The sequence below is a fragment of the Vigna angularis genome, chromosome 10 (assembly GCF_016808095.1).
Source record: "Vigna angularis cultivar LongXiaoDou No.4 chromosome 10, ASM1680809v1, whole genome shotgun sequence".
Taxonomy (NCBI): Eukaryota; Viridiplantae; Streptophyta; class Magnoliopsida; order Fabales; family Fabaceae; genus Vigna; species Vigna angularis.
This window is the reverse complement of record NC_068979.1, coordinates 13,246,744-13,267,368: the sequence shown is the minus strand read 5'-3', so window position 1 is coordinate 13,267,368 and position 20,625 is coordinate 13,246,744. Positions and strand designations below refer to the sequence as shown.

The 20,625-nt window shown below is 38.2% G+C and overlaps 1 protein-coding gene across 1 annotated transcript; it reads right to left on the bottom strand.

The window, feature by feature from the left end:
• Window positions 1-2,930: 2,930 nt before the first annotated feature.
• LOC108319191 (transposon Tf2-1 polyprotein) lies at window positions 2,931-14,861 on the bottom strand. Its single transcript, XM_052869983.1, has 7 exons — window positions 14,139-14,861; window positions 13,391-14,049; window positions 12,268-13,246; window positions 11,263-12,231; window positions 10,761-11,199; window positions 3,345-3,354; window positions 2,931-3,267 (listed from the first exon to the last, which is right to left on the bottom strand). The coding sequence occupies exons 1-7, from the start codon at window positions 14,859-14,861 to the stop codon at window positions 2,931-2,933; spliced, it is 4,116 nt and encodes a 1,371-aa protein (XP_052725943.1).
• Between the last annotated feature and the right edge of the window lie 5,764 nt (window positions 14,862-20,625).

Below are 20,625 nucleotides of genomic sequence, written 5' to 3'. Positions count from 1 at the left end.
AAATATTACAAATTAGTAGTCATTGGAAATATTTTTTAGTCTATTTTCTAATAAAAAAAGAATCACATCATTTGGAGGTCTGTGAGAAAAGTTATGATTAAAATAGTCAGCAAACGTCAAACCCGGTATATGTTTTTGAACCAAGGTAGGTGAAGTCTATGACCATTTTTGCCCAAGTTATGCCTTGGTAATCCAGTGTAGTCCATTTTGTCCATTGTAATCGACAAGGACCCTGTAAACGATTACAAGAAAAAAAAAATCTGGTTTTGTACTAAAAGTTGTGCTGCAGGAGCCGGCTGTGGGCACATAAGTAGCTAAAGACATTTTACGTAATTTTTTCATGCTTTTTTAATGGATGAGACTTCTTTTTAGTGTTTGAGTGTGAGAGGAGCTTGAACGATGAGGTTTGGGCAACGCATGGTGGAGGAAAGACTCAAGCAATTTGAGTGAGATAACATGGTGTCAACTTTGACCTTTGCTCACTATTTTAATCATAAATTTTTTCCACAGACCTCCAAATGATGTGATTCTTTTTTTATTATAAAGTACACTCAAAACTCTTTCCAAGGACTACTAATTTGTGATTTTTGGACATCTGAGTAGGTGCAGTTAATTCCTTAAATTTAACGTTTTACACATTCCTGCCACCTCTGACATTTGCTAGTTGTTTTGCTCATAACTTTCTTCACCGAACTCCAAATGAGTTGATTCTTGTTTTGTTCGAATATAGACTCAAAGAGCTTTCAAATTACTATCAACCCATAATTTACTCGTGTAATCGTTTACGAGCCCGTTGTAATTGATTACCTGTGTGTTTTTTGCTGCACAACTTTTAGGTCTTCACCTAAGTTGGTAATATCACAGACATTATTTCTTTCCTCCATGATGGAGTGCCCAAATATCACTTCTCAGCCTCTACTCACACTTAAACATCAAGATCACGTTAAAAAAATTGAATTTATGTCAAAAACTTATATATATTGACCATGGTCACCCATATTACCACAGTTGGCTCCTGTTGTACAAGTTTATGTACAAAACCAAGATTTTCCACGTGTAATCGTTTACGAGCCAGTGGTAATCGATTACCAGTGTGTTTTTGGCTTCCATAAGTTTCAGAACTTCACCTAAGTTGGTAATCTAACAAACATTGTTTCCTTCCTCCGTGATGGAGTTCCAAAACATGACTTCTCAAACTCTACTCACACCTAAACACCAAAATCAATTGTAAACCATTGCATTAATGTAAAAAACTTATTAATATTGGGCGTTACTTTGTCATCAAAACACACACAACGTAAATGAAATGACATTACACATTAAGTAATCATGAAAGCTATAATTTTATTGCAATAACAATTTGTACATAAATATCATTGTTTGTTACAAAGCAAAAAATCTATCTTCGTCTAAATACAAACAAAGTCTCTACAAATGAAACTAATCCTATAACAATCCATATTCCGCTAGTGCTTCCATTCTTCTAATGTTCTCGTTGTCCAGGATCCACTCTCAATAATGCTACCAACCTTGGATAAAACTTCAATCCTAGGTGGCTTGCAGCAAAAAGGCACAATGGAAAAATGGTGGACACGAAGGTTAGGGTTCGTCCAACACGAAAACGCCAATGCTCGAGAAGATGGTTAGGGTTCACGCAACACACAAAAACCACAAAACAACATGACACTAAGAAGGCACAATACCAATGGTGGATAGGGACGTCCAAGACGGCTTCAATGCTGCATAACAAGGTGCTGGGTCGCGCCAAAAACAAAGAGTATAACAAAGGTGAGAGACCGGCCAAGAGGAACGGTGGAGACAAAGGTGGGTCAAGGCTTTAGGGTTCCACAGAAAGACGAAAGAGATGAGAGAACGAGAGAGATGAGAGAGTCAAACCGCGAATGAAAGAAGAATAGGGAAAGCGTGAAAAGAAATTTCGTATTTTTCCCTTCCCATAATACCCTCCCCTGATCAATTGAATATTTAATTTTTTTTTTCAAATTGAGCCAATAGACAACCGCCATGTGGCGTTTTCAAAACTGTGTCAAAATTTTGGTGTTAAAGAAGCGTTTTCGTTTTCTGTGCATTGCAGGTTTTTGTCAGTTTTTTTCTCTTCTACTTTTCTTCTACTTTAAATACTCTTTCCTCCCACTTTTTAAAGGATGAAGCATACGAATTTGGAGTTGCAATCTCAAACAATGTGGCTTTACTATTTCAGTGGCCAGCCTGCTCAATGTGTGTCAATCTTCTGGGCCTCTCTAGCATGCAAAATTCATTACACACTAGTTCTGAAGCCCAGTGGTAGATTTAATGTTAGAAAGTGGTAGTAAATAAAGAAGTCCTGTTGCAGAGAATCTCCGATATTTTAAAGAAAGATATAGTTACCTTTTTATATGTACTTTGCCTACCATATGATGTCTAATGATGAGATGGTATTATTGAATCAGAGAATCCAAGGTGCTACTGTGCTCTGCCTTAATCTTTATATATATATATATATATATATATATATATATATATATATATATATATGGATAGATACACAAGGACTAGAAACGGATAACCATTGAGCTATTTTGTTCATACTACTTGAAGACAACTTAAGATAAATAATTCCTAAGACATAAAATAACTGTACAAGATATACAGAAAGCTGAGATACAGGACTGTGCTACAATCCAGGAAAATATTCAAAGTTGAAATCTCATGAGAACAGTAGTTTCATTAATTGAAACAAGTTAAAAATCGATTTTCATAAGTGAAGTCATGAATTTGCCAAAGAACAATGAAGCAATCCTGTTACAAAATTTCAGAGTTCAGTCTCTCCTCCAAGGGTAGAGTAACAAAGAGAAACCACCGTTACTGCTCCCACACGACCCAGTTGATGAAGACGACGAGCTCCTTCCTCCATCACTGCTATCCTCCATCCACTACAACACGCCAGAGTTTGACGGCGATAGAGTCGCTATTGACGACCCCATAGTGGGTCCCACCAACCTCTTCTTCATCAACTTCTTCTCTGGCCCCACCATTTCAGGCCACACTACGCCACCATCACCTACTTGAAACACAAAAACACCATAGCCATTGTCGTTTTCACTATCAACCACCCAACTCAACACGTCCCAGTAGAACTCTACTTCAACACCATCGATGAAGACTGGTAAACTGTGGGTAAGGCTTCTTTGGCAATGGAGATTGGTAAACTGTGGGTAAGGCTTCTTTGGCAATGGAGAGTGGTAAACTGTGGGTAAGGCTTCTTTGGAACTGGAGGTGGGGTAGAAGTGTGAAATAAATCTTTATTTATAATATATACAGAGAGATAGAAAAAATCTGACAAAAACCTGCTAAAACCTGCGTTGCACAGAAAAAGTAAAAGAGAGAGAAAAATATTTAACGTCGTTTGTATGGATTTAACGGAAGGGATTTCATTGACGTAAATTTTATTAAGTGAAAACTTAATTGACGCACTTTTAAAAGGATGGACTAATTTGACATTTTCGAGCGAAACTGAAGACAAAATAGGATATTAAACCTTTAAGTAAAGTCATACTATAAATAAATTTTTTATAAGTTTAAAAATTTAATATATTTATAAAAATATAAATAGTAGCCTTGATAAGATACCACTAGTTATAAATTTGTTAAATTTATGCATTTTGTATTGATCATTGTCAGAACCAGTAAAATCCAAGCACGTCTCGCTTAGTGGAATTCACGTGTCAAGAGGGAGGCGCGACACTCAGATGACGAACGCCAGGTGTCAAGCGAAGAGGATCAGAAAGTCAGTTAGTGGAAAACAGGTGTCGACTGAAGAGGGGACGTTCGTTCTGACGCGCGGAGCAAAACTTGAATTTTCAGAAAGATCTACCCCACTCTCTGCATGCACCCATTTCCAGATTTCTGAGAAATCCCATTCTCTCCTCCTTCTCTCTACGTCTTCTTCATCTTCTCTCTGAGAAAATACTCACTTTCTCTCCTTCGATCACTATTCCGGCACCGTAGGATCACTACCGGCGTCCCAAGTTTTAGTTTGATCCGATTGGTTTCAAATTCTGAACGGGTAAGTTTTTCTTGTCTTAACCGTTCGTTCTTGTAAACATGCAAACCAAGTTCTGGTTGCATTAGCCCTTAGTTTCATTCTGATCGAGTTTGGTCTGTTGTTTTATTTTGGATCGAAGAGTCGTTGAGCATTGAGGGTAGAAAGGATCGTAGTTCAGAGAACTGAGTCCCAGTCTGAGGAACGTACGTTCACGCTCAGAGGTAAGGGAAGCTTATTTAATTTAATTTGTATGCTGTTGAAATGTTTGAACGTTCGTTTAGTTGATTGAATGATTTTGATGCATGATGACTAAAGTGATTGGATTGCATGAACGTTCGTCGAGTTACTAAATTAAAATGAAGTATGATTATTGTGATATTTGACTATATGATATATGATGGTTGCCATGTTCTGATGCTTGAAATACATGAAACTTATATGATATGGGATGTATGAAGTATGAAAGTTGATCATGATATGAATGTAATAAGTGGTGAAACTATATGTTAATAAATGAGTGGAAATATAAATAATCCTGATATGAGTTCCCCTAAGATATTGTACGTTCGTACTGAACGGTCATCGACCGTTCGGTTTTCTAGTGAAGTTGGTCGGGGGTGGATTCTTTCATTTGGAAAGAATCCTATTTGAGAACGAGCGTTTGTATCTCAAACCACTATGCTTGAGCGTTCGGCCAAGTATAGCTGTGTATTTGTTGTCCTGTTATAAATTTAAATATCTATATATGTAGTTATTCGAAAACACGATCCTAGTAATATATATATATATATATATATATATATATATATATATAAGTATAATTATCAAGCCTTTTTATTATAAGTTTAGTAGTGCTCGGTCTTACACCAAGCGCTCGTACTGAGTAGTGCTCGGTCTTACACCAAGCGCTCGTACTCGTTTCATTATATAATCTATCTTAATGAAAAATAGCGTTCGTCTAACTTCAATAGAATTTTCTTATCTACCGTGCTCGGTCATTTACTGGCATTCAGACTTCTTGATGTAAGATCAAATAAGTTAAATATTCATAAACGTTCGGTTTCTTCATGAAAATTCTTCTAGGTATTTTTATTGGAATATCTTGAAGTGTCTGTATCGATTGGTTCCAGCATAGAGTCGTAGCCTTTGGCGAGGTCTTTTCAGCGTTCGGCCAGAGTTATCAAGAGTCAGTTTATATAATTGAATCACTTTGTAATGAACGTTCGGTTCATCCGTTCATTGCTATATTTAGTACTCTCGGTCTTATTCTATTCTGGAACTTGAGACCTCTTTGTCTCGTTCCAAGTGTTCGTCCTCGTTCTGAAGGAGGATTTAACGTTCGGTACCTGATGTCCTTAATAATCTTTGAACAAAGAGGAAATTGAAATGATTGGTAATGAAAGAAAACTTGAGATGATTGATAATGATTGATAAAGAAAATATGAGATCAATGGAATGTTGTGGATTTGAACGAGCGTTCCAGGGAGGAACGACTCAGGTTTGAGAATTTGAGATTTGTAAAGTATGACTGTGGTTATGCTAGTGCTGGCAGTTCATCATGATGTTTCGTGGGTACTCGTCCTCATGTAGAGGAGGGTAGGTCATGTGTGGAAACGGCAGGAGGTCCCATCCTTAGGGGTACTTTGGATGAATAGGACTAACCTCGGGTGGTAGCTGATGAGAGTATTCCAGTTACTACATCACCCGGGTGCACGAACGCCTGTAGCTACGCAGATTTCATACAGTCCGGACAGTCAGTCTAATGATAGGCTTTGTATGATACGTACGTTGAAATTTATTTGGTGTTGGATTAATTGAAATGTATGTTTATGCCTGAATTAAATTATATAAGCTTACCCTGTGTTTCCTGTCGTGTCTGGTTTTGTACGTCCGTCCTTGTCATTGCAATGATCATCCGTGTGGATGTGAGCAGAAGGAGACGAGCGGCTGGAAGAGGCGCTGGAAGAAGAAAATTTGGTAGAAGTGGAAGTGAAGAACGAGCAGTAGGAACGTTCGGCTAGTAGAGGATTAGTGTTATCGTGAGGTGATCGTTCGGTCACCCCTCTTTTGGTTTTTATCTAACCGTTCGGTATTTTCTTTTGTAAACCGTTCGGTCAGACTTGGGTTGTTCTTGTAATTATATTATAACTCTTTTTTTGTAAGGTCGTTCGGTCATGACCGTACGCTCGACTCTAGTGTAAGACTGATTCTGGATTATTATTATTGTGATTATTCTAATATATAGCTTCTTGCTGTATTTTTGGGATGTTACAATCATCATCCATTCCTTTATATAACATTTGTGAATATTTTGGTTCACAGTGGAATATTTTGGTTCACAGTGGATTTTATTTGTGTATTCCAAAAGTAAAGATCTCACGTAGTTCACTCCTTTTTTTAAAAATTTATTTGTAAACATACAGTATTTTTATATGTTCAAGGTAGCATAGTTAAGGAATTCACGTGCAAGGATTAGAGGCACGAAACTCGATTGGACTCGTTTTCTAAATCTAATTAAATTGGTATTTTTTATTTGAAAAGAACTAGTTTATATAAGCAAAAAATAAAAATAGGGTTGCTTAAATTACACATTTGTAAAACAATTTACATAAATATAATATTAGACATTTTAAAAAAATCAAAACAGTATGCTTAAATTGCACCACCACTCTATAGATTTTGTCTAAACTATTTACCTGTATAAAAAAATAAGCATGATTCTAATTGTATTATCAAAGGGTATCATCACAACATCTAGTATACTGATGACAAGAATTAGCCTAATGTATTGACTTGTAGAAAGAACAAACTCAAGCTTTCCAATAGGCCAAAAAATTGGCCACGATAAGCCCATTTGAAGGGAGTTTCACCCTCCACCTCCAATCCCTTCATCCTACCTCCAAATTTGAAACAATTCCTAAATCACCCCATTTAAAATTATTTAATATTTAAAAAAATAAAAAAAGAAATGGTCAAAAATTCCTTTGAAAACAACTTTTTCAATGTACAAATACAAATTTGTGGCACACATATTTCTTTAAATAAATCAAAAAAAGTTATACAATTTATTATATAACAAACTTAAAAATTAATAGAATAAATTAAACATTTATAATTAAATTATAAAATTAAAAAAATAATCTAATAAACTTAAAAATAAAAACACCAAAAAAAATAATAATACTTAAAACTACATAATAATTTTTATAATTTTTTTATATGAATTTTAAATAAAATTTATATTTTTCATAAATTTTAAATATTCATAAAAATTATCTATTTAAACATTTATAAATAATATAATTAAATATTTTAAATTAATCTAATAAAATTTTACATTTAAAATAAACAATTTTTTAAATTAATAAAATAACATAATAAAATATTTAAAAAAACAAACTTTTACGTATGGAAATTTGAAAATAATATAATAAAAGATTTTAAACAAATGAAACAGAAATTTAATATGCGAAACAGAATTTTTAAAAACATAATGTAATCTAAGGAAACATTAAATAATACAATGTAACAAACTGTAAATAATATTATAAAAAAATACTTTATAACCAAACATGTAGGTGTGAAGCACATATTTTAAAGAAGAATGATATTTTGAAATGGTGAGTAATTGTTACGTTCATTTGATATGGTGTGGATCCATTTTTTAAAATACTGGTAAAGGGTAATTTTGGAAATAAAACTATTTTTGAAATTAAAATCAAACAAACAAGCACAATGATGTCAAACCCCTAAACTACCACTGGGACAAAAATTCTTCACACCCACGAGAACCGAAAACCTACATAATCACTGACTAACTCAAATCAATTGAAGAATGATACTTTGACATGGTGAGTAATTGTTACATTCATTTGACACGGTGTGTGGTCCATTTTTTAAAATACTGGTAAAGGGTAATTTTGGAAATAAAATTATCTTTGAAATTAAAAACAAACATACAAGCACAATGATGTCAAAACCCTAAACTACCACTCGGACAAAAATTCTTCATACCCACGAGAACCGAAAACCTACAGAACCACCGACTAACCCAGATCAATCGAAGAATGATACTTTGACATGGTGAGTAATTGTTACATAAATTTTACACGGTGTGGGGTCCATTTTTTAAAATAATGATAAAGGGTAATTGTAACATCCCAAAATACAGTAATTACCATAATCAGAATTAATTACATTTAACAGTAAAACAGTGCAGTCTTTACATTACTAAACGAGGATCAAAAAGCCGAACGGCTTAAAATACAGAAATAAAGGAACACAACAGAAACAGGAGTTCAGGGACGAACGGTCTTACAAAACCTTGACCGAACGTCCATAATAAAACTAAAAGACTAATAAATGAAAAACGCGCGAGCGCTCTAAGGCTCGGCTTTAACTTCCACTTCCACCAGATTAGCGTCTTCCAGATTTTCTTCTTCTAGCATCTCTTCAAGTGACGCACCTCCATCTGCTCACATCCACACGGATGATCATTGCAATGACAGGAGGAACGTACATAGACAATAGACAACACAAGGAAAACGAAAGGGTAAGCTTAAGTAATTTAATTCATACATCAACATATACACTAATATTTCAATTCATACAAGCACATAACTCAACATATAACATCATCCGAAATATATATATATATTCTAGACCGATCGTCCGGACTGTATGAATCTGTGTAGTTACAAGCGTCCTTGCACCCGAGTGATGTAGTAACTGGGATACACCAAACAGCTGCCACTCGAGGTCAGTCCGTTCTTACGTCGCCCATGTTAACTTATGGACTAAGGACGTCCTGCCGTTCCCACACATGACATACTTCCTCTACATGAAGATAGTACTCATGGAACATCAAGATGGACAGCGAGTCTTAACTTATCCACAGTCATACTTTACCAAATTTAATATTCAGTATATATAAGAGTCGTTCCTCCCTGGAACGCTCGTTCAAATTCCATAATCGTATAATCATTCAATATAGTGTTCGCACTTCAACATCTTATAATTTATCATCATTTCTATCTTTAGTTTTAAAAGTATAAAATAACGAACGTTCATACTTCTGAAGAACGAAGACGAACGCTAAAGAATAGATTTAGAAGGCTCGTTGTCAAACCGAAGAAGTCAACACGTACTTACATGACGAACGTGACTGCTACTAGAATCAGTTGAATGAACCGACTCTTAGAGATATAACATCAATATTCAGAATAATTTAGGTACAAAGACTCTAGACCAAATTCAAAGGGATAAAGATACAACAAGACAATTATTTAATTATACTGAGAACAGTTTGTTTAAAGGGATCGACTGCCAGTCAATGACCGAACGCGATGATATACATTTACTAATAATATGTACAAACGCTATTTATGTATGTTCCGAAATCAAAGGTATGTACGAGCATTCGGTATAAGACCGAACACTTCTTAGGACGAACGCTAAATATAAGACCAATAATTAATTAGAGCGAACGCTTGGTATAAGACCGAGTGCTAATTAGGACGAACGCTCAGTGTAAGACCGAGCGCTACAAATTTATAAGTATAAGGGATAATACATTATAACTTAATTTAAATTAGAAGATTACCACTAGGCTGAGCCGAACGCTCAACATAGTATTTCACGGGACGCTCGTCCTCGATCGGAACTCTTTTCAAATAAAAGAATTCCTTTTTAAGAAATTGACTAGAAACCAAACGGTATAAGACCGTACGATGACGAACGCAATTTATCATAGTAAGGATTATCATATTCATATTTTTCATCTATTCTAACTCAACATTTCTCATACGATTCATAATCTTAAAATTTCAGATTCCTTATTTAATTTTACATACTTTATAGAATTCATATTAACAACTCATACTATACAATAATCATCCATTTTCCAATTCATACGTATCAACCAACACATACCATATTCATTCATGCATAACAGCGATCGTTCAGGCATACTCAAACAACATACATCTCATACATTCAGTTCCTATCATGCTTGCACACAATCATCCAAGTATAAATTAAATTATTAAGCTTCCCTTACCTGGATAACAGTGTACGCCCAAATGCAAGGGTTTAGTTCGTCCTCTAACAGTGTTCTACCCTCAGGTTTACTCAACAACTTTCACTTAATCTAAAACACCAAAAATCAGAAACAACTCAGACCTATAACCCATGCATGCAACTAGAACTAGGGTTAGCATGAAACCAAATGGACGAACGGTTAGAGACGAGAACTTACCGGCTCAGATCCCAATTATGTTCGGTCCAGAATGACGCTCACGTCTCCAGGAACGTTTCTATGGTTCTGAAACGTGATCGGAGAAGAATGTGATGAGTTACAGTAGAGAGAAGGTGAAGGTTTCTAGAGAGAAGGTGGAGAAAATGAAGAGTTGAGTTCTGAGGAAGAAGAAGAGTGCGTGCAGGTGAGAGAGAGTTTTTTCAAAAACTCAGTTTTGTTAATTCCACGCCCAAACGAACGAGCGTCTCCTCTGCTGACACCTGCACTCCCACTTCTGATTTCAGAAGCTTCTAACGTGACACGTGGCGCTCGTGCATGCAGTGCAAAGTGCGTTTTTAATGGCTCTGAACCATTGACGTGGGTGCATTAATTTGATGTGACAGAGATTTTCAGTGTTAATTATCTAGGGCCTCACATTCCCCCTAACTACAAAAATTTTCGTCCTCGAAAATTAGTACTTACCCGGAAATAAGTGGGGATACAAGTCCTTCATAGCATCCTCCACTTCCCACGTTGAATCTCCAGTCTTTGCGTCCCACACCATTTTAACTAGACGAACGTCTTTTCCTTTGTATAGCCTGGTGCGGCGATCTTCTACACGTACTGGTTGCAGTTCCAGCGTTCGGTCTTGGCGCAGTTGAACGTCTTCCAACTCCAGTACGTGAGATGGGTTCGCTATGTACTTCCGAAGTTGGGAAACGTGGAAGACGGGGTGAAGGTTCGATAGCTGAGGCGGCAATGCAAGCTCGTACGCTATTGGTCCGATTTTCCTCAGGATTTGATACGGTCCAATGAATTTGGGAGACAGCTTCTTTGGACGAACGGCTCGGCCTACACCAGTGATTGGGTTGAGTCGAAGAAACACATGATCTCTTGCAGCGAACTCCAATGGTCTTCTTCTCTTATCCGCATAAGATTTCTGCCTGCTCAGAGACGTCTTCAACCTCTCCTGGATTAGCTTTACTTTCTCGGTCGTTTGCTGGATAAGTTCAGGTCCAGTTAGCACGTGCTCTCCTTCTTGGAACCAGCAAAATGGCGTTCGACATTTCCTCCCATAGAGTGCTTCAAACGGTGCCATTCCAATGCTCGCCTGAAAACTGTTGTTATACGTGAATTCCACTAGCGGCAAAATTTCATCCCAAGCGCCTAAGTGATCTAGGACGCACGTCCTCAATAAATCTTCCAGCGTCTGGATCGTCCTTTCAAATTGGCCGTCCGTCTGAGGGTGATAGGCTGAACTCATCTGCAGCTTGCTTCCCAATTCGCCTTGCAAAGATTGCCAAAACCGAGATGTGAATCTCATGTCTCGGTCAAAAATTATGCTCGAGGGAACTCCATGTAAACGAACGATCTCCTGGATATACAATTTAGCCAAGTTGGTCATCGACATCTTCAAGTTGACTGCCAGGAAGTGGGCGCTCTTCGTTAGCCTATCCACGATCACCCAAATTGAGTCATGATTCCTGACCGTGCGTGGTAGATGAGTCACGAAATCCATGGATATGCTATCCCACTTCCATTCGGGAATTTCCAGCTGCTGAAGTAATCCGCCAGGTCTTTGGTGCTCCGCCTTCGCTCGTTGACAGGTTAGACATGATGGCACAAAACGAGCGACATCACTCTTCATTCCAGGCCACCAAAAGGATTTCCGGAGGTCTTGATACATCTTAGTCATGCCAGGGTGCATGCTAAGACGGCTGTGATGACCTTCCTCCAGAATAATTCTCTTCAGATCTCCATCATTTGGGATGCACGTCCGGCCCTTATAACGTAAGAAACCGTCCGTTCCAGTGTTAAACTCCTTGGCCTGATCCGTACCGAGGGCATCAAATATCTTCACTAACTCTTCATCCTCTCGTTGCTTCTTTCTGATCCGCTCAAACACGTCGCTGGATATTCTAAGGTTACAACACTTGATACTGTTCGGCTCCAACTCGAATTGTAACCTTAGATCTCTAAAGCTTTCCACCAAACTCAGCTCGCGCACCATCATGGACGACACATGTACCACTTTTCTGCTCAGAGCGTCCGCTACCACGTTCGCCTTTCCTGGATGGTAGAGTAGTTCGAAGTCATAATCCTTTAAGAACTCAAGCCACCTCCTCTGCCTCATATTCAACTCCTTCTGATCAAAGAGGTACTTGAGACTCTTGTGATCACTGAAGACTTGGAACGTGGATCCGTACAAGAAATGCCTCCAAATCTTCAGCGCAAAAACGACCGCTGCCAACTCCAGGTCGTGCGTTGGGTAATTCCTTTCGTGAATCTTCAATTGACGGGATGCGTACGCTACCGCTCGCTTTTCTTGCATCAGTACACAACCCAGACCTTGGTGAGACGCATCACAATACACTTCGAACGGCTTGGCCGTGTCTGGAATGACCAACACTGGAGCGCTCGTCAACTTGTGCTTCAGCTCTTGAAAACGTTCCTCACACAGATCAGTCCAGGCGAACGATTGATCCTTTCTAGTCAACTGAGTCAGCAGAGCTACTATCTTAGCGAATCCTTCAATAAAGCGTTTGTAGTAGCCCGCGAGTCCCACAAAGCTACGAACCTCAGTGACCGAACGCGGACTCTCCCATTCCAGTACCGCTCGTACCTTAGTTGGATCCACTAAAATACCTCCAGCCGACACCACATGTCCTAAAAACTGTACTTCTTTCATCCAAAATTCACACTTGGACAGCTTTGCATATAACTCCTTTTCTCTCAACACGGTCAGTACTGCCCTCAAGTGTTCTTCGTGTTCGGCTTGTGTCTTGTAGTAGATGAGAATATCATCTATGAAGACGACCACAAACTTGTCCAAATAAGGTCTGAATATCCGATTCATATAATCCATGAAGATTGCTGGTGCGTTCGTCACACCGAACGGCATCACTACATACTCGTAGTGTCCGTAACGAGACCTGAAAGCAGTCTTCTGGATGTCGTCCTCCTTCACTCTGATTTGATGATATCCCGAACGCAAATCAATCTTAGAAAATACCGTAGCCCCATGCAGTTGATCCAGCTAGTCATCTATTCTTGGCAGTGGATACTTGTTCTTGATGGTCAGCTTGTTTAATTGCCTGTAGTCTATACATTACCGAGAGCTGCCATCTTTCTTCTTCACTAAGAGGACAGGCGCTCCCCATGGTGATACGCTCGGCCTGATAAATTGTTTATCCATTAGCTCTGCAATCTGCTTCTTAAGTTCAACCAATTCTACAGGCGCCATATGATATGGTTGAACTGAGATGGGTGCTGCCGTTGTCACCAAGTCAATGGTGAATTCAACTTCACGAACAGGAGGCAGTCCCGGTATTTCTTCCGGAAAGACGTCCGCAAACTCATCCACAACCGATCGTCCATTACTGTCACTAGTGGACGATCGTTCTTTTACCAATCCTCTGAATTCCTGATCTTCATGCGTCATAATCAGGAAACAGCTAGCGCCCTCCATAATGTCTTCTTTCAGCTGACCGAGCGTCACTGACAGTACTTCTTCTTCTTCACCAGGAAAGATTAATTCCTTCGCTCCACAATCTATAAGAATGTGATTGGTAGCCAACCAATCCATTCCTAGAATCACTTCTAAATCCTTCAAAGGCAAACAGATTAAGTTCACCTTATAACTACGCCCCTCAACCACAATAGGACATCTAATGCATACGGTAGACGTCCTAATCTCTCCAGCCGCTGGGGTTGACACCACCAGGTCGAACTGCATATCTCTCTCAACTACGCCCAGTTTCTCAACACACGCCTTCGAGATGAAGGAATGAGTTGCCCCCGAATCAAACAGCACACGACAAGACATTCCATACAGCAAGCATTCACCGGTTATAAGGTTACCTGGCTTGCTGCTTCTGCTCCAGTTATAGCATAGACGCGCCCCACGGCTTGTGCTCTACCACCTCTCGGTTGGTTCCTTCCAGCATTAGGTGGCCTCATCACTGCACGTCCACTCATGTTGCACTCGTTATCCGAGTGCCCGTTCCTTCCACAACGGTTGTAGTGCTTTCCTCCCACCAACTGAGGGCATGAAGACCGATAATGTGGCCCTCCACACTGGAAGCAAACCACGTTTCCTTGTCCAGACTGCCCGACAGGAACCACTGCTTGTGACCCGCTTGCATGAGAAGGCTGGTTTGGACGAGCGTAAGGAGGTCTCCTCTGAACAGTACCTCCCCTGGACACGATCGGTCCCCTACTCACTTGTTGCTGCTTCTTCTGTCGTTCCGCCTCTGCCATATTCTTCTCCAAGACCTTGGCTCGCTCAACCATAGCAGGAAACGATCGGATGCACAAACTGGAGATTAATACCTTCAGATCACTCCTCAGCCCATTTTCAAATTTTCTGCATTGCCACTCCTCATTGGTCGCCATGGTATTGAACCTCAAAAGGTGTTTAAATGTGTTGGTATACTCCGACACAGACTTTGCTCCTTGCGCCAGTTGAAGGAACTCAACTTCCTTAGCGTAACGAACGCTATCTGGAAAGTACTCCTCATAAAACTTACTTCTGAAAACCGCCCAGGTGATGGGACTCTGAGCGTCCGTTAAGATGGATTTCATGCTCGTCCACTAGTGGCTAGCTTCACCGGTTAGCAAGTATTCTGTAAATGCCAAACGGCTGTCATCTGGACACCTCTTAGCATTGTAGATACGCTCCATATCTCTCAGCCATTGATCCGCCTCATCACGAAGGCATTTTCCACTGAATTTAGCCGGATGGTGTTGGAGGAAACTCTCCAAGCTCCATTCAGCAGCAGGCTGGGCAGCGTGGGAAGAGGACGCTCCTGACGTGCCCCTGGTAGCAGCAAGAATTTCCATTAACTGTCGCTGAGTCGTTTCAGAGTTGGCTCGAGAGGCCTCCAAACTCTGCATGGCATTCTGATTCTGCTGCATCAAGGTGGCGTTCTGCTCCATTAACGTGGTATTTTGCTGCTGCAGTCTATCGATCACTGTTTCCAACAACCTAGTGCTGTTGGACGTATCAGGCTCATTAGGTTGAGGTGGAGGAGGGAGTCTAGGTGCCATTTGTTCTCTGGACACAGAGAAAAACGAACGTTAGTCATGTTCAAAGAGTTGAGAAAAATAACTCATTTAAACACATATTAAGCACACAGCAAAAACACAGTGCACTTCATAACCTACAGTGTCCTTTTAAGAGAACAAAACTGCTCTGATACCACTAATGTAACATCCCAAAATACAGTAATTACCATAATCAGAATTAATTACATTTAATAGTAAAACAATGCAGTCTTTATATTACTAAACGAGGATCAAAAAGCCGAACGGCTTAAAATACTAAAATAAAGGAACGCAACAGAAACAGGAGTTCAGGGACGAACGGTCTTACAAAACCTTGACCGAACGTCCATAATAAAACTAAAAGACTAATAAATGAAAAACACGCGAGCGCTCTAAGGCTCGGCTTTAACTTCCACTTCCACCAGATTAGCGTCTTCCAGATTTTCTTCTTCTAGCATCTCTTCAAGTGACGCACCTCCATCTGCTCACATCCACACGGATGATCATTGCAATGACAGGACGAACGTACATAGACAATAGACAACACAAGGAAAACGAAAGGGTAAGCTTAAGTAATTTAATTCATACATCAACATATACACTAATATTTCAATTCATACAAGCACATAACTCAACATATAACATCATCCGAAATATATATATATATATTCTAGACCGACCGTCCGGACTGTATGAATCTGTGTAGTTACAAGCGTTCTTGCACCCGAGTTATGTAGTAACTAGGATACACCAAACAGCTGCCACTCGAGGTCAATCCGTTCTTACGTCGCCCATGTTAACTTATGGACTAAGGACCTCCTACCGTTCCCACACATGACATACTTCCTCTACATGAAGATAGTACTCACGGAACATCAGCATGGACAGCGAGTCTTAACTTATCCACAGTCATACTTTACCAAATTTAATATTCAGTATATATAAGAGTCGTTCCTCCCTGGAACGCTCGTTCAAATTCCATAATCGTATAATCATTCAATATAGTGTTCGCACTTCAACATCTTATAATTTATCATCATTTCTATCTTTAGTTTTAAAAGTATAAAATAACGAACGTTCATACTTCTGAAGAACGAAGACGAACGCTAAAGAATAGATTTAGAAGGCTCGTTGTCAAACCGAAGAAGTCAACACGTACTTACATGACGAACGTGACTGCTACTAGAATCAGTTGAATGAACCGACTCTTAGAGATATAACATCAATATTCAGAATAATTTAGGTACAAAGACTCTAGACCAAATTCAAAGGGATAAAGATACAACAAGACAATTATTTAATTATACTGAGAACAGTTTGTTTAAAGGGATCGACTGCCAGTCAATGACCGAACGCGATGATATACATTTACTAATAATATGTACAAACGCTATTTATGTATGTTCCGAAATCAAAGGTATGTACGAGCATTCGGTATAAGACCGAACACTTCTTAGGACGAACGCTAAATATAAGACCAATAATTAATTAGAGCGAACGCTTGGTATAAGACCGAGTGCTAATTAGGACGAACGCTCAGTGTAAGACCGAGCGCTACAAATTTATAAGTATAAGGGATAATACATTATAACTTAATTTAAATTAGAAGATTACCACTAGGCTGAGCCGAACGCTCAACATAGTATTTCACGGGACGCTCGTCCTCGATCGGAACTCTTTTCAAATAAAAGAATTCCTCTTTAAGAAATTGACTAGAAACCAAACGGTATAAGACCGTACGATGACGAACGCAATTTATCATAGTAAGGATTATCATATTCATATTTTTCATCTATTCTAACTCAACATTTCTCATACGATTCATAATCTTAAAATTTCAGATTCCTTATTTAATTTTACATACTTTATAGAATTCATATTAACAACTCATACTATACAATAATCATCCATTTTCCAATTCATACGTATCAACCAACACATACCATATTCATTCATGCATAACAGCGATCGTTCAGGCATACTCAAACAACATACATCTCATACATTCAGTTCCTATCATGCTTGCACACAATCATCCAAGTATAAATTAAATTATTAAGCTTCCCTTACCTGGATAGCAGTGTACGCCCAAATGCAAGGGTTTAGTTCGTCCTCTAACAGCGTTCTACCCTCAGGTTCACTCAACAACTTTCACTTAATCTAAAACACCAAAAATCAGAAACAACTAAGACCTATAACCCATGCATGCAACCAGAACTAGGGTTAGCATGAAACCAAATGGACGAACGGTTAGAGATGAGAACTTACCAGCTCAGATCCCAATTTTGTTCGGTCCAGAATGACGCTCACGTCTCCAGGAACGTTTCTACGGTTCTGAAACGTGATCGGAGAAGAATGTGATGAGTTACAGTAGAGAGAAGGTGAAGGTTTCTAGAGAGAAGGTGGAGAAAATGAAGAGTTGAGTTCTGAGGAAGAAGAAGAGTGCGTGCAGGTGAGAGAGAGTTTTTTCAAAAACTCAGTTTTGTTAATTCCACGCCCAAACGAACGAGCGTCTCCTCTGCTGACACCTGCACTCCCACTTCTGATTTCAGAAGCTTCTAACGTGACACGTGGCGCTCGTGCATGCAGTGCAAAGTGCGTTTTTAATGGCTCTGAACCATTGACGTGGGTGCATTAATTTGATGTGACAGAGATTTTCAGTGTTAATTATCTAGGGCCTCACAGTAATTTTGGAAATAAAACTATTTTTGAAATTAATTAGGTTATATGTTTCGTCAAAATCCCCAATCTCTCGTCTCTTTCGTCTTTTCTCGTGTTCTCTCTTCTTTGCAGACCACCACTGGCCGCAAAATTACCAGAAGAAGGAACCATCTTAAGGGTCTGAACGGTTAATAGAGTCATTATGTGACCAAGGAAGACGCCCATTTGGAAGAGTTATGAACCAGAGCACACCACTCGTTGCACTAATGTGTGAAAAGAGAACCATCGTAAGGGTCTGCAACGTTGAATAGAGTCATCCTATGACCAAGCAAGAGGCCCATTTGGAAGAGGCTGAGGTTGAGGGTGACGCTAGTACAAACCTGCATCTGCATAAAAAAGGGGTTAGGTTGTAGGTATTTTTCTTCTTTTTCTTTTATAAGAATGATAGATGTAGAGTGACTTTACCATCATCTTCAATTATGAGCAGAGTGGTTCTATTTTTGCATCTAAGTTCTCGAAATAAAAGTTGTTTTTACAAGAGGTCTTCTTAAGTAGAGTTAAAGGTGAACTTAGTAAATGGAACGAGGCTTTAATTTTGAAAGCATAGTCTGAGTTGTTTCCTTTATTAGTTTGAATTTGAAATTTTTTTCACGAATGTATATTTTGCTTTACTTATTAACTATGTAATTTTCTTGCACTTTGGATGGTGTATCAGTATTGAATTTGTTGATTTGAAGCTTGATGCACTGAACTTTCAGTTTTGCACATGCTAGTTTTGGATAAGAGGAAAGTGAGAATTTTGGGAATGAAAATCAATAGAAAGAGCGAAGAGTGGGTATGTATGATGTTGAAACAGTTCAGGTTGATTTTTTTTTTAAGTTTGGAAAGTAATTGTATGTATTGCATATAAAGAATTTCAATAAGCTAAATAAAGAAGAAGAAAAATGTTGCCTCCAATATATAGTCAAATTATAATCGTTACATATCAGATTTGATATGGGTTTCGATATTTTGTTGTATTGCTGTAGTAATTGGTTATCCACATGAAGTTGTATGGTTATTTGTTTTGGTCATTCTACACAATAAGGAAATTGTGCAGATGATTTATAGTGGTCTGATTTTTTGGTGCAATAAATGGTTATCCAAATCATGTTATGTGATTCTTTAGGACTGTCATTCTCTATAAAAAAGAAAATTTTTGAGATGGACAGAAGTGTCATATTTTGTGGGCCAATATGTGGTTATTTAGTCAACGTTATGTTGTTAAGCAAGAGGATTTCATTACGAAGCTTGAGAAAATGGTAGAAAAACTGGAAAGTTACGATGAAAGAGATGCTGATGATTTACTTGAGAAAGACATGGACAAACAAAAATCTGATTTGTACACACGTTTAAAAGGTCAACCTAAGAAGCATGTGAAAAGTGTTCTTTATAGAACTCCTTGGAGAAGATTATGAAGGAAAAGTCATAGGCCCATTGACTAGTTAATGAATATTTTTGTCTTGGAAAATATGTTTTAATTCATATGTATCGTTAGCAAGCACAGTAATTAATTTGAATGACTTTCACTTGATTGTTGGATGAATATACCGTTAATTCGTGGTCCATTGATGTTTGTTAGATACATCTTTCAATTCATTTGGTTATATTTGGTAGGTTCATTTTCATCCACCATGCTTGGTGTGATAGAATTCCCATGCTTGATGCAACATTATTTGCTTATATTTGACAGGTTGGTTTTGGTGCACTATTGATGTTGTGCTCAGAATGTAGACCTAATGTAACCACGTTGTTCATAACAGATAACCAATAACTCGAAACTATTCAAGTCATGAGTAGTGAATACTTCATATTCATAACACAGAAGCGTAACAAACACAATGAAATAAATTATTGGTATTCCACAATTCCCATGATGAATATTTAATTTATTTTGGTTATAAATGTGTGGTTTATTTAATGTTGATCATAATAAGAAATTCCTCAACAACATTTAAAGTGCCCAGAGTTAAACATGAGATCATCCTATTGTGCTTATATCGATATAAGTGGTTTGACTTATTGGTGCAGTAAGTGGTTATGCAAGATACGTTATGTGGTTAGTTGTTATAGTCATTTTATACAACATAAAATTGATCATGTTCATTTGAAGTTGTATGACATCTTTCTTAAGTAAGTGGTTATTGTCATCATGTTATGTGGTGAGTTGTAGTGGTCATTGCGCATAATAAGAAACTCCTCAACAACATTTCAAGTGTTGAGAGTTAAACATGAGGTCATCTTGTTGTGCTTATATGGATATAAGTGGTTTGATTTATTGTTGTAGTAAGTGGTTATGCAGAGTACGTTATGTGCTTAGTTGTTATAGTCATTTTGTACAACATAAAATTGGCCATGTTCATTTGAAGATGTATGACATCTTATTTAAGTAAGTGGTCATTGGCATCATCTTATGTGGTGAGTTGTAGTTGTCATTCTACAAAACAAGAAACTCCTTAACAACATCTCAAGTGTTGAGAGTTAAACATGAGGTCATCCTATTATGCTTATGTGCATATAAGTGGTTTGATTTATTGGTGTAGTAAGTGGTTATACAGTGTACGTTATGTGGTTAGTTGTTATAATCATTTTGTACAACATA

What these genes read in the sequence shown, in the direction of transcription:
- LOC108319191 (XM_052869983.1), bottom strand. Translation starts at nt 14,861, where the DNA reads ATGAAATCCATCTTAACGGACGCTCAGAGTCCCATCACCTGGGCGGTT. An exon ending in GAGCAGAAGCAGCAAGCCAG is followed by an intron (nt 14,050 to 14,138) that starts GTAACCTTATAA and finishes TTCATCTCGAAG; the next exon opens with GCGTGTGTTGAGAAACTGGG. An exon ending in AAGAAAGATGGCAGCTCTCG is followed by an intron (nt 13,247 to 13,390) that starts GTAATGTATAGA and finishes TCATCAAATCAG; the next exon opens with AGTGAAGGAGGACGACATCC.